Source organism: Bufo bufo, chromosome 3, assembly GCF_905171765.1.
Source record: "Bufo bufo chromosome 3, aBufBuf1.1, whole genome shotgun sequence".
Lineage (NCBI taxonomy): Eukaryota > Metazoa > Chordata > Amphibia > Anura > Bufonidae > Bufo > Bufo bufo.
In genome coordinates this window covers 28,940,550-28,959,941 of record NC_053391.1, presented here as the reverse complement: position 1 = coordinate 28,959,941, position 19,392 = coordinate 28,940,550, and the positions used below count along the sequence as shown (strand labels likewise).

Here is a 19,392-nt window from a genome sequence, read left to right as displayed (position 1 = left end):
GTTCTCCCACCCTCCCCACTCCATGACTGGGCCACTATTTAGCCTTTTTGGCCTGGTTGACATAATCATTTATTTGACCCTTCTGCTGATCTGTCAGAAGGAAGGAAAAATGAGACGCGCAACGGATCCTGTCTGTGTAACAGCTGTAAGACCTGTCTAGTCCCATCAGAATTGGCTTATGATTTGGTAGCCAAAAGCAAGAGTGGGTACAAAACACAGAAGACATGCCATTCACGTGCCATCTCGTTTTGGATCCACTACTGTTTTTTGTTTTTTTGGGGTTTTAGCAATACTGATGGATTACTGACCAAATGCTGACCGAGTGAAGGCGGATGCTCAACAGACAGGATCTGTTTTTTGGGAAGTTATTGTTCTGACGGATCAGAGGAAGGGCAAAATAATCAGTGATGTCAACACAAACTTACTGCTGACACCTCTCCACTCTGTCAGGGGGGGGTCTCTACTTGTATAAATGTTTAATAGGACAGGTTCTGTAGACATTTATGTGGAATCAGCTGACAACGGAGTAAAAGGAGTGCGCTCTTTCACACTACAGTAGGATCTTGGGCACGGTTCTTTATACCTGGCGCTAACATTGACCTGTAAGGCTGAGTTCACACTTGAGTTATTTGGTCAGTTTTGGCCCCGTAACTGCCCAAATAAGTGAAGTGTGCAGTGATTCTAAGAGCGTGTCATCTGCGTGTCATACTGACTCACAGTATTGTTTCACTACCACAGTAGACTACCTATGCGTGTTACTGCAAGGCACAGTGTTCTACATCATTATACAGGCTCTCTGCAGCCAGGAAATAGCTGTTTTCTAACGTGATTAACCACGAATAAATTCGTATCGAATCTTTTCTGAAAATTTGGCAAACCGGACAAATCGAATTTTTGAGAAATTCGCTCATCTCTACTACTCATTATTTATTAATAAACTTGTATTATTTTTTCAGTGGGGCAGCAAATCTGTCGGTGTAAATAATAATATATATTTTTTTTTATTACGCAGCTCATTACAGTTGCAGAGGTACCTGAAGATGCATCACAAACAAGCAATCTTTTAGGCACGATAGGCACAAACCTATGTCAGATCTAGAAGATTTTGTTGGGTTCTCAGCTGCCAGGGTAACCCATAGGAACCCATCAATCACCTCGCAGGGGGCACTTAAAGGCTAACAGAGAGAACTGTTTTTCTTCGGTTTCCTCTACTGTTCAGTTTAATAGGTTGTGAAAGTAAGAAATGATGCAGCAATTGCACATAATATTTTTTGTTTGCCGGTCTCTGCATGTAAAATGAATAAAGCTGATCTAACCAAAATTCCTTTCCGTGTATTTGGATCAAGAAGAGTGCCAAAAGCCCCAGAGGAGCGGAAAGGAGGATGGGAGTGGAAGTGACTCTGGCTGCAATAAATGTTCATAGTGGCAATCCTCACACCAATGCTCCCTAGGGACAAGGTAGTGATAGGAGGACGCATCTTTTCTTCCTCCGGGGAACACCCTGATGTGGGGCTCCTGCCTTATGGTAATTTGGTGTCCTTGGTGTTAATATTTTGTATGGGTGCAAGGCAGGGAGTGTAGGAGCAGTGGCCTGCGTATGATGCTGGAGTCAGTAACTTGAGCTCCTTCTAAACATTTTGCCACCTTTTCAAGATAATTGAAGCCATGGAAAACTCTCAAAAATAGGTATTTCAGTCCCACGGTGGGGTGCAAATCCTATAAATGGTCAGCCAACCCGTTATAAGTTTTAAAGGTGCAGTTGACTTAAATCCTTCCACAGGCAGCAAGTTTCTATCAGCCATAAACAGATAATACCCTGCTAACACGCACAGCCTTTGGGATCCTGGACAGTCTATGAATGTCTTCTTCAGATTTTCTTCAAGGATTGTTCTCTCAACAGGAATGATATCTTTCCTGGAACTGAACTAGCTTCTGATCTGAACCTCAGGCAGACCAAGACCCACTCTCAGGCTCAGCTAAAACTGGCTGATGCAATCCTGACATCACTTCACCACAGGTTGGACTCCTGCCCCACTCTTCAGAACCTGAATCCATGGTAGGGCGGGTTCTGGAAGAAAAATAATGAGAGCAGCAAGGTGCATCTTCATTCGTCTCTAGACTGGTTATTGGTTTTCCCACTCCTTGCAGGGGGTAATCTCACTGATTTCCACACTTGGATGGGCAGAGCTACATTTGGGTAATATGGATCCAAGATAATCAACCTTTTGTCTAACGTGCATGCAGCAGCGTGACTCTATGCCTTGACAGCAAGCTGGGGTGAGTGAGTCTCTGCAGCACTGTGTAGCTGTTAACGTCACAAAACACACTTTGGCAGGCACAATACAGTTTCTTTAGGGCTTCCAACACAGCAGTATAGCCACTGGTTTAGTAAGACACAGAGGATTTTTGTCTTGTTCGTGAAGCCACTGTAGATTTTATGCCGCAAGCCCCAGAAGAGCAGAGCTGAGGATGGGAGTGGTAGTAGCTCTGGTTTCAATAAACTTTGACAATGGCAACCCTCACACTGATGCTCCCTCGGGCCAGGATAGTGATAGGAGGGTGCACCCTTTCTTTCCTCAGGGCACAACCTGATGTGGGGATCCTGGCTTATGGTAGTTGGGAAGCCCTTAGTGTTATGGATGTTATATGGGTACAAGGCAAGGTGTATAGAAGCAGTGGCCAGCGTAGGGTGCTGGAGCCAGTTACCAGGCCAGTTGTAGAAAATTAATGTCTCTCTCTACCAGTGCAGAATGGGAGTTCCACAATTCCAAAGAAAGTCACAGTGCAATCTCTTCCCAAAAGCTGTATATGGGCAAACTGCAACATTTTTGGTAATAGGAGTAGTAGTTCCTGAGCTCCTTCTAAACACTGCGACCTTTTCAAGATGATTGCAGGCATGAAAACTCTCAGAAAAAAGTATTGTAGTCCAATGGCAGGGTGCAAATCCTACAAATGGTTGGCCAACCCTTATATAAGTGTGAATGGTGCCGTTAACTGTTAATCTATCCACAAGCAGCAAAGTCTCTGTTGGCCATAAACTGTGAATACCCTGCTAACATGCATGCACTGTCTATAAATGCCTTCTCCAGCTTTTCCTCAGGACTTTTCCTCCATAATTCGTACCTCTCACTCCCATCTTCAAGACTTTTCTCGAGCTGCACCTACTCTCTGGAATACTAGGTCAATTCACAACTTCTCCACCTTCAAACGTGCCTTAAAAACACATCTTTTCAGGCAGGCTTATCAAGCTACCTAAACTGACTATTTCCCCGACTAAACCTCTCCCCCACCAACTCGATCCTCTAGTAGTCCCAAACCCGAAGCAGATCAGCTGGAACCACTCCTGTCAGTTCAATAATGGCTCAAATCCTACTTATCACAATCAACTACCTTATGTGTCACCCCCAATTCCTCATATATTGTAAGCTCTTGCGAGCCGGGCCCTGGTCAATGGGCTGGTAACCTGGGGTCTGTGGCTCAGTATTCCCATCTCAGCATCTTCTTCTGGTCACTCATGCAGTCTGGCAGAGTCCCTTCTGGTATCTATCTGCAGACAAATAGAGGCTCTGAATGCTCTCCTTATATACAGCTTCTAGCTGAACTACAGCCTTCCAGTGGGAGGGATGGAGTGGAGAACCCAGCCTAAACAGAAACATAGTTGCAATTTCTGTCTGTCATAGACTTGGACATAGTTTCAGTGCAAGTCTATGGAAATGACTAAGCAGTTTGCCCAGACATAAACAAGTTTTCTGATATTAACAACTGAGCTAAACCAGACGGAAGGTCAGTTTGCCTGTTTTTTCCCCTCCAAAACTTAGCATATATAGAAAATCACAAAGTCTCTCAGTATTAGTGTGGCCGTGCATTAACCATTTCCACAAAAATGTCCATAGTCCAAAGTACCCTTGTTCCTGACCACTACATTCTCCCCTACTCTATGGCATCCCTGACGCAATCAGGATGGTTATGGGAATGGTCATCACTGGTCACTGCTGGGGCAGAGCAGGATAACAGGTAAATAAAGTAGCAAATCTTAGATATGTAGGGCTAGGTGCTAACCTACTTTTCCACTGGAACTCTGGCCAGCATCTGCTCAACTGCAAAAGACTAGATAGACAATATAAAAAAGTATAAGTACATACAACAGTATGAATCACAGTGCAAGTTAACCCCAAAGTGCAATAAAGTAGTGAGTTGATGGCTGTACATAGTAGCAATAGGGGCAATTGTCCACAAATCTCCATAGTCTAAAGTACCGTTGCTCCAGGGCACTACATATGTCATTAGACAAGGTGATAGAGGGCCTGTGGTAGTTGTCATATCCAACTCATTTCTGTCATTATTTTTTTCTCTATCATTTTGGTCAGAGGTTGTCTCCAGAAAGGTATGCTAAAATCTGTCTGCAATTGAGATGCCCAGGAGGCTTCTTAACATTGGCTTTTTTAGGTACAGTATGTGTTGTTTAACACAGGGATGTAGCTAAAGGCTCTTGGGCCTTGGCACAGGAGCTCAGCTTGGGCCCCCTTCCCTCGGCGCTTTGTGGCAAAGGCTAGGTGCACCCCTGCTCCTTCTTTTGCCCAAGCCAAAAATGTAAACAGCAACCCCCATGCCAAATTCTCAACCATAACCCCTTCCCTCCAGTCTTACTGTTACCTGGATAAAAATTACAAACAGCGGGGCAAAACATACAGGGTAATACAAGCCACATCCCTCTTACATCCAGTGACGTCTCCTGATGTTGAGATTCTCTTTCCTCATCTTCTCTTTTCAGGCCAGACCGCCATGATGTTTTTTTTTTAGCTATCTATCGTCTTTGCAGAGTTTGACAAACAGACATCTTAGTTTCCTGCATGTCTATCATCCTCCCATTTTCTGAACACCCCATCCTGCCACCCCCAATACTGTGCCCCCCCAACACTATATTGCAGAAACAGTCCACCTGAAAATATTAGTTCCACGCAGATAGTAACCCCTCCAAAAATGATTGACACATGGTGCCCTAAAAAATAACTCCATCCAGCAAATAGTGCCCCTGACACTAATAATGTAAACATAATGCCCCTCAAAAATAATTGTGCTAAGATGATACTGTGCTATGGTGCCCTCCACAGTAATAGTGCCCCCAAAAGTTCCACCAATAGAAATAATTATCTGCCAGAGTGCACTTAGTGTTAACAGTGCCCCTAAAAGCAATAATGTCCCCCATTGTGCCATAGAAGTAATATTATCCCCACAATGCCCATACTAGTTATCATGTTCCCCAAAGTCCTCCATTAGTTATAATTCTACCTATGTGTGCCAGTACAAAAATGCCCCCTAATGTGTGCCAATACAAAAAAATACCCCCTTATATTGTGCGCTGGTACAAAAAATGCCACCTTATAATGTGCACAAGCACAAAATATCAAAAATACCCTCTTATAATGTGTTAGTGCAAAAAATCTCCTAAAATGTGTGCCAGTACAAACTCCCCCAAAATGTGTGCCAATACAAAAAATGCCCCCTTCTGTGTGCCAGAACAAAAAATGATACCTCTTAGTGCCCCCAGTAGAGCCAATGTGCACATAACGCTCCCCATAATGTGTGCCAGCACAAGAACATTACCCTTTATGTCTGCCAGTAAGAAATGCTCCTTTTTAGTCCCCCCAGTAGATGCCCCCAAAGTGCTTTCCCCTCCCCCATGGTAGCTCAACAGCATGGTGTCAAATAAAAAAAACAAAGTTAAATACTTACCTCCATGCAGTGCAGGTCTCTTCCGGCTGTACTCTGCCTGGCTCAGGTGGCGCGATGATGATTACGTCATTAAGCAGCTTGTGCCGGGCTCCAATAGGCTACAGGCACTAGGCCTGAACCCTGTGAGAAGGATAGGTGAGGCAGGGAGACATTGCTCCCTTGCCCCGCTGCAATACCTAACTGTATCACTGTCATGAGGATGGCGATACATAATTGGCGGTGTGCCACTGGAAAGGGGGGGCCCCAGTCTCAATTGAGAGCGCTGAGACCCCTATAGCTACGCCCGTGGTTGGACATCTTATAATTTAGGAGTATTATACTGGTTTTTTTTTGCCTGATGATGCTCATTTAATGGATTTTGTTTTTGTGAAGTCAGAATAATGAAGTTGAGAATGTCTTGACTTTTGGTTATGAGAGGTATATGTAGGTTTCTGCCTTCTCCATGGTGACATTTTTAGTTTTCTTTGTCCTTGTTTCCTGGCAATGTCTCACCATTATAGGAAATGTAAATCAGGCATTGGCTAATGTTTTTTTTTTCTGATGTAAATTCACGTAAGGGATAGTGGGTAGATGCGGAGTTATGTAAGAAGGACCATTCTTGGAACCAGACTGATGGAAAAATTGGTTTGGGGGAAACGTTAAATTTAAAAATGAGAAGAAGAAGGTGAATTCCGATTCTTCATTTGTTAGTAGTAAACTCTCTTACCCACCCTCAGTTTAGTTTATTCATGACATGCTGAGCTTTAGATGTGGTCTCTCTGATCATACATTTTAATACTACTCTCTTCTTATTCTAAGTATTGTAGTAAAGTATTGTGCGAACTTCCTGTTATGTGACCTCAATTCATTAAAATAGTTGTCAAAATAGTTAATCTGTAAAAGTAAAGATGGGCACTGTAATATCCGGAACCACCGGGTAATGTGTTTAATCAAAATAGCGTCAATTGCATATAATATCAATTTCATAAAATAATAAATGCAATATCTAAAATAGGCCTGCTAACACTAAAATCAATCTAAATATCTAATACATATAAATAGCCGCTGTTGTATAATATATGGTGAATAATATACGGTGCTTGGAGTGCGACATCAGATAGGTGCACCTGACCGTCCCAAATCAGGAGGCAGAGCCGTCCTTTATCTTGATTAAAATAGTTAATCTGCCAATAAACATTTGAGAGTGATCGTCATGTTGGATTTTTTCAGTTGGTCGTTGGCTAAATTATGATATAATTGATCTGCCAGTTGGGGTTGGGGAAGGGGGGTTGTAATGTGTGAGAACGACCTGGTTTATGATTAATTACCCACATGGTGAACTATCTTAAAGGGGTTTTCCAGTGTTAAGTATTGATGGGCGATCCTATGGTCATCAATATCTAATCAACTCCCGGCAGCCCTGCCGATCAGCCGTTTGAAGAGTCCTGCGTTGAGCCTCCTGACAGCTAACCAAGCACAGCGCCGTACACTGTATAGTGGTTGTGCTTGATATTGCAGCTCAGGCTCATTCACTTGAATGGGACCGAGCTGCAGATAGGCCATGTGACTGATGAATGTGACGTCACTGGCCGCACTGCTCAATGGAGGCCGCTCCAAACAGCAGGGCTGTTGGGAGTCGGGACCCCACCTAGTAGATACTAATGACCAAATCTGAGATTAGTCCTGGAAGACCGCTTTCATCCAATGTGAATGGCAAGCGTTAGGCTCTCACCCAAGAATGGCCAATGGGTAACACTGCTCTAAATTAATGCTTAAAATTTAGTCGAATCGAGCATGTTATGTTTTCATTTACAATTTTCTTGTGAATATGGAGCCTAAAATTGTAAATTTTGTGTTTGGCACTGGTTTTGGAAGAAAGCAGCCATGAATTTCGACTCATGAAGAACCACATTAAAGGTTATGCTCTGGGGGTATTTTGAAGTTATTGCATTGTAGTCGTTTTGAGCCAAAACATTTTTTTTTTAAATTGCTCTTTGTTACAAATATGGCGTCCTTTTTTCTGTACAAAGCTGAGATGCTGTAGTAGCTCCCTGTGGATTTTCATTTTTTTCCCATTATCTGGGGAGCAGACAGACTCCTTATCTCTGCTCTCTGACATTATAAACATTATGACTCAGCTCTTATTTTACTGATAAGAATGTGGCTTAAATAAGTGTTTATGGCCTCTCAGTAGTTTAGAGATAAGGTTTATTACATGAACGGCACAAACGTGAAAGTGAAAGTACCAGTCACACAGCTAGAAAAACAGTTTGTGACAGAACGGCTCAATATTTTTAATAAAGACCAATTGAAAAAAAAAGATTTTTAGGCAAAAATGAGTAACATGCAATCATTAAAAAAAAATCCTCTGAAGGTGTGCATAGCCTTTAAAGAGGACCTTTCATCGGTCCAAACATTGTGAACTAAGTATCATGACATATACAGCGGCGCCCAGGGATCTCACTGCACTTACTATTACCCCTGGGCGCCGCTCCGTTCTCCCGTTATGCCCTCCGGTATGTTCGGGGACTTGGTTATAGTAGGCGGTGTCTGCCCTTGTTCTGCTGGGCATCTCCTTCTCCTAGGCTGTGGCGCTGGCCAATCGCATCGCAGAGCTCACAGCCTGGTAGAAAAAACCTCCCAGGCTGTGAGCTCTGTGTCTAACACTAGGGCTACATTGAAGGGCTGCCCTTATGGGGGCGATTTCAGCGCTAAGGATAAGGTTTACTGATCTCCAGCTCTACACCCTTAAAGCAAACCATGTTGGTTCCCTCTCATGGGTTGGTGAGAGGATATTGGTTTTCTTACTACTTCGCCGGTAGGTTGTGCATTGATTTAATCAAAAGGTATTAAAAGACAGCAAAACTTACAAAAAATAAAGTCACGTCTCTATCAATGGACATATGTGAAACTCCACCAAAATAATCATAGAAAAGAGCTGACACTTACATTGAATGTTGGTCAAGGTGACTTTGACTGTGATATTTCCCTGGTATTCGAAAGGGATGTTCGGCTGAGAGACCAAGCAGAGCACTTCATGGTCGTACAAGTCTGGGGTTGTCATCATATACAGCTGGCTCCTCTTACTCATGGTTTTATTGGTATGTATAGTTACGTTCTCTTCTGATGTATAATTTATCCCATGAGTGATCCACTGGATCTCTGCAGCCGGTTTTGCTGAGGACACCAAACACTCAGTCACCATATTGATGCAGGGAGTTCTGACGTCTTGCTTCAGCTCTTGCCTGACTGTAGGCAGAACTGCAAATAAAGGACAATACATCTTTCTGTTAGTCTATAGGATTAATCTATGCAACTGCCTGTCCCCTAGCATTATAGGATTTCATGTTGGAGCTAAATGCAACAGCAGAATAGTGAGTGCAGCTCTGGAGTATAATACAGGATGTAACACAGGATAAGTAATGTAATGTATGTACACTGTGACTCTACTAGCAGAATAGTGAGTGCAGCTCTGGAGTATAATACAGGATGTAACTCAGGATCAGTACAGGATAAGTAATGTATGTACACAGTGACTGCACCAGCAGAATAGTGAGTGCAGCTCTGGAGTATAATACAGGATGTAACTCAGGATAAGTACAGGATAAGTAATGTATGTACACAGTGACTGCACCAGCAGAATAGTGAGTGCAGCTCTGGAGTATAATACAGGATGTAACTCAGGATCAGTACAGGATAAGGCTCCATTCACACGTCCGCAAAATGGGTCTGCATCCTTTCTGCAAATTTGCGGAATGGGTGCAGACCCATTCATTCTCTATGGGGACGGAATGGATGCGGACAGCACACAGTGTGCTGTCTGCAGCCGCAATTGCAGAGCGCGGCCCCGATTTTGGGTCCGCAGCTCCGCAAAAAGATGGAGCATGTCCTATTCTTGTCCGCAGCTTGCGGACAAGAATAGGCATTTCAATGGGGGTATCGGGTTGGTGTGTTGCGGACCCGCAATTTGCGGGTCCGCAACACACCACGGACGTGTGAATGTAGCCTAAGTAATGTATGTATGTACACTGACTCTACTAGCAGAATAGTGAGTGCAGCTCCGGAGTATAATACAGGATGTAACTCAGGATCAGTACAGGATAAGTAATGTAATGTATGTACACAGTGACTCCACCAGCAGAATAGTGAGTGCAGCTCTGGAGTATAATACAGGATGTAACTCAGGATCAGTACAGGATAAGTAATATAATGTATGTACACAGTGACTGCACCAGCAGAATAATAAGTGCAGCTCTGGAGTATAATATAGGATGTAATTGCTGAAAGTTACAGTCCCAAAGCTTAAAGGCTAGTAGTAGTAGTTTCTAAAATGGGGTAATTTATGGGTGGTTTCTACTATGTAAGCCCCTTAATTTTAAACCTTCGAACATCCTAAAAATATAAAATTATATTATTAAAAGGATGTCAACATAAAATAGACATGTGGTGAATGTTAATTAATAAGTACTTTATGAGGTATCACTATCTGTCTTAAAAGAAGAGAGATTCAAATTTAGAAAACAATTTTTGGTAACTTTTAGAGGTAAAACATATTGACTCAAATTTACCAATAACATGATGTACAGTTTGTCAAGAGAAAACAATCTCTGAACAGCTTGAATAAGGCTACTTTCACAATTGCGGTAGCAAGGTCTGAAAAGCCTGCCGGATCTGTGTTAACACTAGCCCACCGTGCCGCCGGAAGTCCGCTCCGGCCCCATTAACTATAATGGGTCGGGCTGCAGCACAGCAAACATGCCGAGAGGTGGGGGACAAAAACGACAGCATGTTGGCCGCCATAGACTGTCATTACAAAATCACTACACTGAGACTTTTTGTAGTGCGACTGACAGCTGCGGTCCAAAATGAATGAAATCTCCTGGACTGCAGCTGTCATTCAATAGTTAAAATCAGTCGCTCTACAAAAAGTCGCCGTGTAGCCCAGGCCTAATGCCCCTTTTACACGAGCGAGTTTTCCGCGTGGGTGCAATGCGTGACGTGAACGCATAGCACCCGCAATGAATCCTGAACCATTCGTTTCAATAGGTCTGTGCACATGAGCGTTCTTTTTCACGCATCAGTTCTGCGTTGCGTGAAAAATGCAGCATGTTCTATATTCTGCGTTTTTCACACAGCCCTGGCTCCATAGAAGTGAATGGGGCTTCAATGAAAATGCATTGCATCCGCAAGCAAGAGATGTTGTTTGTAAACCTTCCGTTTTTTATCACGCGCGTGAAAAACGCATCAAAACGCATTGCCCCCGCGCGGAAAAAACTGAACAACTGAACTCAATCACAGACAAAACTGACTGAACTCGCTTGCAAAATGGTGCGAGTTTCACTGAACGCGTCCGGACCTAATCCGTCACGCTCGTGTACATGAGCAATTTTTTTCACGCATCACTTTTGCGTTGCGTGAAAATCGCAGCATGTTCTATATTCTGAGATTTTCACGCCACGCTGGCCCCATAGAAGTGAATGGAGCTGTGTGAAAAACGCATTGCATCCGGAAGCAAGTGCGGATGCGATGCGTTTTTCATGGATGGTTGCTAAGAGAAGTTGTTTGTAAACATTCAGTTTTTCATCACGGGCGTGCAAAAAAGATTAAATTGCATTGCACCCGCGCGAAAAAAAACTGAACAAACTTGTGTGCGAAATCGCGCAGTTTTCACTGAACGCATCCGCAACGCATCCGGACCTAATCTGGAAACGCTCGTCTGCAAGGGGCCTTAGGGTGCATTCACACGACCATGTCCATTTGCGAGATCTGCGTGATGCACTATACGTCATGTCCTATCCTGTGCTGCTTGGAAGGTGTATTTTTTTTCACTTGACTTTTTTTGGTCCTTTTTTTGCTGTAAAAACACCACCTTTGGATGTTACGGTACTTTCACACTAGTGTTTTTCTTTTCCGCCGTAGAGTTCCGTCACAGGGGCTCTATACCAGAAAAGAACTGATCAGGCATATCCCCATGCATTCTGAATGGAGAGCAATCCGTTCAGGATGCATCAGGACGTCTTCAGTTCAGTCGTTTTGACTGATCAGGCAAAAGATAAAACCGCAGCATGCTACGGTTTTATCTCCGGCAAAAAAAACTGAAGACTTGGCGGAATGCTGGATCCGGCATTTTTCCCCATAGGGATGTATTAGTGCCGGATCCGTCCTTTCGAGCCTGCGCATGCGCAGACCGGTAAAAATGTGAAAAAAAATACAAGACGGATCCGTCGGTCCGCATGACAAGCGGAGAGACGGATCCGTTCTTGCAATGCATTTGTGAGACGGATCCGCATTCGGATCCGTCTCACAAATGCTTTCAGTCACATCCAAATCGGCGGATCCGGCGGGCAGTTCCGACGACGGAACTGCCCGCCGGATCACACTGCCGCAAGTGGGAAAGTAGCCTTAGCTGAAGGTTTACAAGAAAATACTGGACAAACAAGTGTTTTTCTCCTCTTGGCGATTTTGTTCCCTCTGTGGCATTTTTGTTATTTTTAAATACTCTCTTTTTTTTCAGGCGTTTTAACATCACCTCCTCAATATGGGAAAAAACCTGTGAAGCAAATGCCAGTGGTAAGACACACAGGAAACTGGTATAAAGTAGAACTGGCCTAGTTGCCCATAGCAACCAATCAGATTCCACCTTTCATTTTCCACAGCTCCTTTGACAAATGAAAGCTGGAATCTGATTGGTTGCTGTGAGAAGTGTCAGAAACCATGGGTGGCAAGGTTTGTTTATTCTCACAATGTGATAAACCTGTGTGACATCCGCTCCTCTGACAGGATAGCACAGCATTATAATGATATGTCCCTGTGAGACCTGGAGTCTACTGGATTACACCGCCGCATGCACCAAGTTCCTTACACTGAACTCACTGGTGTGAGTTTGGCCTTATAGAAGCAATCAAAAAATCGCCTGTTAGGGCTGTGTGTGTGTGCGCAGCCTGTGCCCGTATTGCAGACCACAAACAGCGCATGCGCAATATAGGACAGCGGCCGTGTGCACTCCGTATCACTTGAATGAGTCCGCAATCCGCAAGATATGGAGTGGTGTGGAGCGGAGGCACTACGGAGCTCTTCCATCCCATTTCCGTAAGTGCCTCAGCACCATAAAAGAACAGAACATGCTCTATTTTTTTGCCATGCGGACCAATTTTGGGGGATGACGGACCGATTCAAGTGAACGGGTCCACATCCGCATGCAGAGGCCGCATGGACGGTGCCCATGCATTGCGGACCGCTCACTGTCATGTGCATGAGCCCTTAAAGTCCCCTTGTGGGACTAGTAAATGGTTACAAAAAAAGTTAAGAATAGTTTTATTAATCCCTTCCTGACTGCCTCACATAAGCTTACTTCGGCGGTTGGGTATTTTAAAATGGCACCCTATTGGTGACTGCCTAACCACCCAGGACTAATGTATGCGATCGAGAAATAATGTCAGTCACACACATTTAACAATGGCATCTTGGAGGTTAAAAACTGGGAGCATGCGCTCTCGGTCGTGCAGCAGCTCACCCTAGTGAGGGTCGGGGGAGCCGGATGGTGAGTGCGGCAGCCCTCTGTCCTCCTGAGTGACACAAGGCTGACGCCGCACATTGGTTCCTATGGAGAGGCTGTCTGTGGCAGGGCTCCAAAGGAACATAGTATAAGGCCTCATGCACATGACCGTGTATTGGGTCCGAATCTGAGCAGCATTTTTTGCGGGTTGGATGCGGACCCATTCACTTCAATGGGGCCGGAAAAGATGTGGACAGCACTCCATGTGCTATATGCATCCGCACATCCGTTCCGCGGCCCGGCAAAAAAAAAAAAATAGAACATGTCCTATTCTTGTCTGTATCATAGACAAAGAGAGGTCTTGTCTATTGTTTTAAAAATATCAAAAAATAAATTATATGTAATCAAGTCACCCCACTTTCCCCAAAATTTTAATAAAAGTACATAAACAATAATAAAAAAAAAATAATCATGGACATCACAACATGCGAAAACGTCTATACTATTAAAATATAAAAATATTTATCTCGTATGGCAAATAGCGAAACAGAAAAAAAAAAAGTCAAAATGGTGATTCACCAAAAATGGAATAAAAAGTGATCAAAAAGTCATACATACCAAAATGGTACCAATGGAAAGTACAGATCTCTCTGCAAAAATGAGCCATCACACAGCTTTGTACACATAAAAATAAAAGTTCTGAGGGTCAGAATATGGCGAGGCAAATAATTTTTTTTTTACCAAGTTTTATATATTTTTTGTATTAAAACACAAGAAAAACTATACATGTATGGTATTGTTGTAATCTGGAGAATGAAAGTAACAGGTCAGTTTTACTGCACAGGAAACGTTCTAAAAACAAAATCCCTAAAACTGTGGCGGAATTGTGTTGTTTTTTTTTGCAACTTTGTCTCAGTCAAAAAAAATTCTAAAATAAATTCCCCTCCACATATTTGGTATCGCTGCGTCCATGACTACCCCTACTACACAATCATGCCATTTATCCCCTTCGTTGTATGCCACATAAAAATAGTTTATATATTTTTTCATATTCACAACCAGAAAACCAAAATTAAAAACGATTAAAAGTGATACAGTACATACAGTAAATATATATATAAATATATATATATATATATATATATATATATATATACACACTCACCTAAAGAATTATTAGGAACACCATACTAAAACGGTGTTGGACCCCCTTTTGCCTTCAGAACTACCTTAATTCTACGTGGCATTGATTCCACAAGGTGCTGATAGCATTCTTTAGAAATGTCGGCCCATATTGATAGGATAGCATCTTGCAGTTGATGGAGATTTGAGGGATGCACATCCAGGGCACGAAGCTCCCATTCCACCACATCCCAAAGATGCTCTATTGGGTTGAGATCTGGTGACTGTGGGGCCATTTTAGTACAGTGAACTCATTGTCATGTTCAAGAAACCAATTTGAAATGATTTGAGCTTTGTGACATGGTGCATTATCCTGCTGGAAGTAGCCATCAGAGGATGGATACATGTTCTCATTCTGTTTACGCCAAATTCGGGCTCTACCATTTGAATGTCTCAACAGAAATCGAGACTCATCAGACCAGGCAACATTTTTCCAGTCTTCAACCGTCCAATTTTGGTGAGCTTGTGCAAATTGTAGCCTCTTTTTCCTATTTGTAGTGGAGATGAGTGGTACCCGGTGGGGTCTTCTGCTGTTGTAGCCCATCCGCCTCAAGGTTGTGCGTGTTGTGGCTTCACGAATGCTTTGCTGCATACCTCGGTTGTAACGAGTGGTTATTTCAGTCAACGTTGCTCTTCTATCAGCTTGAATCAGTCGGCCCATTCTCCTCTGACCTCTAGCATCCACAAGGCATTTTTTCCCACAGGACTGCCGCATACTGGATGTTTTTCCCTTTTCACACCATTCTTTGTAAACCCTAGAAATGGTTGTGCGTGAAAATCCCAGTAACTGAGCAGATTGTGAAATACTCAGACCGGCCCGTCTGGCACCAACAACCATGCCACGCTCAAAATTGCTTAAATCACCTTTCTTTCCCATTCTGACATTCAGTTTGGAGTTCAGGAGATTGTCTTGACCAGGACCACACCCCTAAATGCATTGAAGCAACTGCCCTGTGATTGGTTGACTAGATAATTGCAGTAATGAGAAATAGAACAGGTGTTCCTAATAATTCTTTAGGTGAGTGTGTGTAAATATATATATATATATATATATATAAATATTATATAGTGATGGACCAACATGGGCCGGGACGATTCGCGATCACGCGAACAAATGTTCACGAACCACAAGTTCGCGGCGGGCCCCATTCACTTTAATGGCAGGCGAAACTGAAAAACCTTCAGGTCATATTTGCAGCCACCAAATACTTACTAGAAGTGCACAAATCGTCCCACAACATGGACAGTGACATACCAGAGGGCGGTCAATGGCAAAAATTCCCACAAAAAATATGTATTTTAATCAGGGGCCATTTTATGCGTCTTAAAGGGAAACTCTGAAAAATGTGCAAGGCTGGAGCCTAGAAATTTTTTATTTTAGGCCATGGGAGTACAGGCCCCAAACATTAGGCATTTACCGGACAGAAAACATCAAGTGATTATGTGGCTGGAGGTATATTAGACGGTCATTGGATATTAATTTTATTGCAGATCAGTGGACTACAGGCCCCAAAAATTATTCATTCACCGTACAGAAAAGAACAATTGATAATGTGGCCGGAGGTACATTAGGCGGTCATCGTATAACAATTTTACTGTTGGTCAGTTAGATTACAGGCCCCAAAAATTATGCATTCACCGTACATAAAAGATCAAGTGATTATGTGGCTGGAGGTATATTAGACGGTCATTGGATATCAATTTTACTGCAGGCCAGTACAAATACATGTCAAATACATATGTTTAAAATAACAAAAAATATAAAATTTCCCTCTTGAATAAACTCCAAAAGGTAATAGGTGAAATTCGAAAACACGTGGTCCTCACAGGTGTTGAATTCCTCCGAGGCCCCAAACATTAGGCATTCACCGTACAGAAAAGATCAAGTGATTATGTGGCTGGAGGTATATTAGACAGTCAATGGATATCATCTTCACTGCAGGCCAGTGGACTACAGGCCCCAAAAATGATTAATTCACCTTACAGAAAAGAACAAGTGATTATGTGGCTGGAGGTATATTAGACGGTCAATGGATATCAATTTTACTGCAGGCCAATGGAGTACAGGCCCCGAACATTAGGCATTCACCGGACAGAAAACATTAAATGATTATGTGGCTGGAGGTACATTAGGCGGTCACCGTATAACAATTTTACTTTTGGCCAGTTAGATTACAGGCCCCAAAAATTATGCATTCACCGTACAGAAAAGATCAAGTGATTATGTGGCTGGAGGTACATTAGGCGGTCACCGTATAACAATTTTACTGTTGGCCAGTTAGATTACAGGCCCCAAAAATTATGCATTCACCGTACAGAAAAGATCAAGTCATTATGTGGCTGGAGGTATATTAGACAGCCAGTACAAATACATGTCAAATACAAATGTTTAAAAGAAGTAAAAATATAAAATTGGATTAAAAACATGGCTAACGAAATCCCCCCTCCTGAAAAAAAAAAAACAATGCTAATAGGTGAAATTCAATTAAACATGGTCATCAAAGTTGTTGAATTCCTCCAAGATCTATGCCTCATTTATTTTTAGAAATGTGAGGTAGTTCACACTGTCGTGAGCTAGGCGAGTGCGCTTATCAGTCACGATCCCCCCTGCTGCGCTGAACATCCTTTCGGACAGGACACTCGACAAGGGGCAAGCCAAGAGTTCCATGGCAAATTATGCCAGGTCTGGCCACAGGTCAAGCCTGCACACCCGTAGTCAAGGGGTTCCTCGCTTCTCAGAGAGTCCACATCAGCTGTTAACCAGTCGGATACCTGTCGGTCTAGGAGTTCCCTGAGGCTGGATCTGGAGGGTGGCTGTCGATGGGTTGGCTGCAAGAATGATCTCATATCCGAAGTGACCAACACATCTTCAAACCGCCCTCTTCTTTCATGCGCGGTAGGATTGGTACCCGTAAACTGTTTCTCTGTGGGTGGAAATTCCTTTCCCAGCACCCGCAACAGCAGAATGCAGCATCTCTCGAAGCAAGGCCTGGAAATGCTACATTCTGACAGCCCTCTGTCATGCTGGTAACATGTCCGCCATTTTGTGTTTGTATGGGGGTCTAAGTACGTTGCCACCCAGTACTGGTCCTTGCCCTTTATGCTTTTTATACAGGGGTCCCTCTTCAAACACTGGAGCATGAAGGCCCCCATTTGCACTAAATTGGAAGCGGTGGAGCAGCCTGGCTCCTGCTCATCGCCCAGGAGAATGTCGTTCTCGGTCTCCTCCCCCCAGCCACGGACAACACCAGGGATCCCTGAAAAGTTTAAAGCCTGCTCTTCTTGCACCTTCTCCTCCCCTCAGCCACCATCCTCCTCTGACTCCTCTTCAGACTCCTGCTGACTTGTCTCAGATGGGGAATTCATTCGGCTTTGTGACTTCCTCATCTTCCTGCTCCTGCTCTTCAACGGCTTGACATAACGCAATACACGCTCCAGAAAGATGGCGTTAGGTACGATGTCACTGATGGCGTCCTGGCTGCGACTGACCAGTTTGGTGATCTCGTCAAATGGCCGCAGAAGTCTGCATGCATCGCGCATGAGCAGCCATTGGCGCAGTGAAAAAAAAACAAGGTCCCCAGAACCTGTCCTGCCGCAGAGTTCATACAGGTAGTCGTTAACTGCACGTTTCTGCTGGAGCAGCCTATCAAGCATATACAAGGTGGAGTTCCAGCGCGTCAGGCTGTCACAAATCAGACGTCTGACGGGCAAGTGGGGTCGCCGCTGAACGTCAGCAAGGCGAGCTATGGTCATGTAAGATCTTCTAAAATAGGCAGAGATTTTCCTGGCCTGCCGCAAGACATCCTAGACCCCGGGGCATTTGGCAACGAATCGCTGCACGACTAAGTTCAGGACGTGTGCCCTGTTTCAGCACGCTCAGCAGATTGGCACCGTTGTCGCACACCACTTTACCAACTGTCAAATTGAGCGGGGTTAGCCACTGATCGGCCTGTGACCGCTGAGCTGAAAGGAGTGCAGGACCAGTGTGGCTCTTGGCTTCCAGGCACAACAGCCGCAGCACAACATGGCAACGTCTCACCTGGCACATCGAATAGGTGCTGGGGAGCTGGGGGGGTGCAGAGGAAGAGGCGGTAGCAGTGGAAAAGGAGGAGTTAGCCGAGGAGACAGAGGATGAGTAGGAGGAGAAGAAGAAGAGGCAGGCATGCATGCAATCCGTGGTGGTAACAGCAAATCCACATGGGTGCCACGGGTTGCATGCTTGACAGCCATCAGAAGGTTCACCCAGTGGGCAGTAAAAGTTATGTACCTTCCCTGCTCGTGTTTGCTTGACCACATGTCTGTAGTCAGCTATATCTTGACACCGACACTGTGTGCCAGAGATACATTCACTTGCCGCTGAACATGGCCATATAGCTCTGGGATGCCCTTCTGGGAGAAACATTTCCTTCCGGGGACCTTCCATTGCTGTGCGCCAATGGCCACAAATTTTCTAAAGGCCTCCGAGTCCACCAGTTTATATGGCAGTAGTTGGTGGGCTAGCATTGGGTAAGAGGATTATGAACACTTGGGCCAAGGAAGCATGCCTTTTGCCAGATGAACGTGACGACGGTACGGTGGAAGGTGGAGTGTAGGACAAATGGAAGGAGAGAAGAGCAGGAGAAGAGACAGGACGTGGAGCACCAGGAAAGTGGCTGTGTGGGTTGTGACGGTGTTGCTCCCACTGGGCTCGCTGATTGGAGGCCAGGTGCCTTCCTAACGCGGTCGTCCCTAGGTGAGTGTTGGGCTTACCGCGACTTATGTGTTGACAGCACAGGCTGCAGATGACAACACTATTGTCAGCAGCTGACACGTTAAAAAAAGCCCACACTGCAGAGCCATGTGCCAGCATCCTGGGAGCACCAGAAGTGACCTTGCATGGTGGATGGCTCGCTCCAGATACATTTGCAGTCTGCTTTTTGCCTCCTGTGCACTACGAGTTCTGCCTGCTTCTCCTTCTTATCTGCTGCTCCATCTCTCCCTCTGAACTCCCCTCCTCTTCCTCT

General features: G+C 44.2%; 1 protein-coding gene across 4 annotated transcripts in view; it reads right to left on the bottom strand.

Annotated features, from left to right (window-relative positions):
• The window catches only part of LOC120994439 (nectin-3-like protein), a 130,765-nt gene that overhangs the window by 64,334 nt on the left and 47,039 nt on the right, over window positions 1–19,392 (bottom strand). For all 4 annotated transcript variants that reach the window (XM_040422997.1, XM_040422998.1, XM_040422996.1 and 1 more), the window contains exon 3: window positions 8,662–8,973. In XM_040422997.1, coding sequence (XP_040278931.1) covers window positions 8,662–8,973 — 312 coding nt within the window. The remainder of the gene's footprint in view (window positions 1–8,661; window positions 8,974–19,392) is intronic.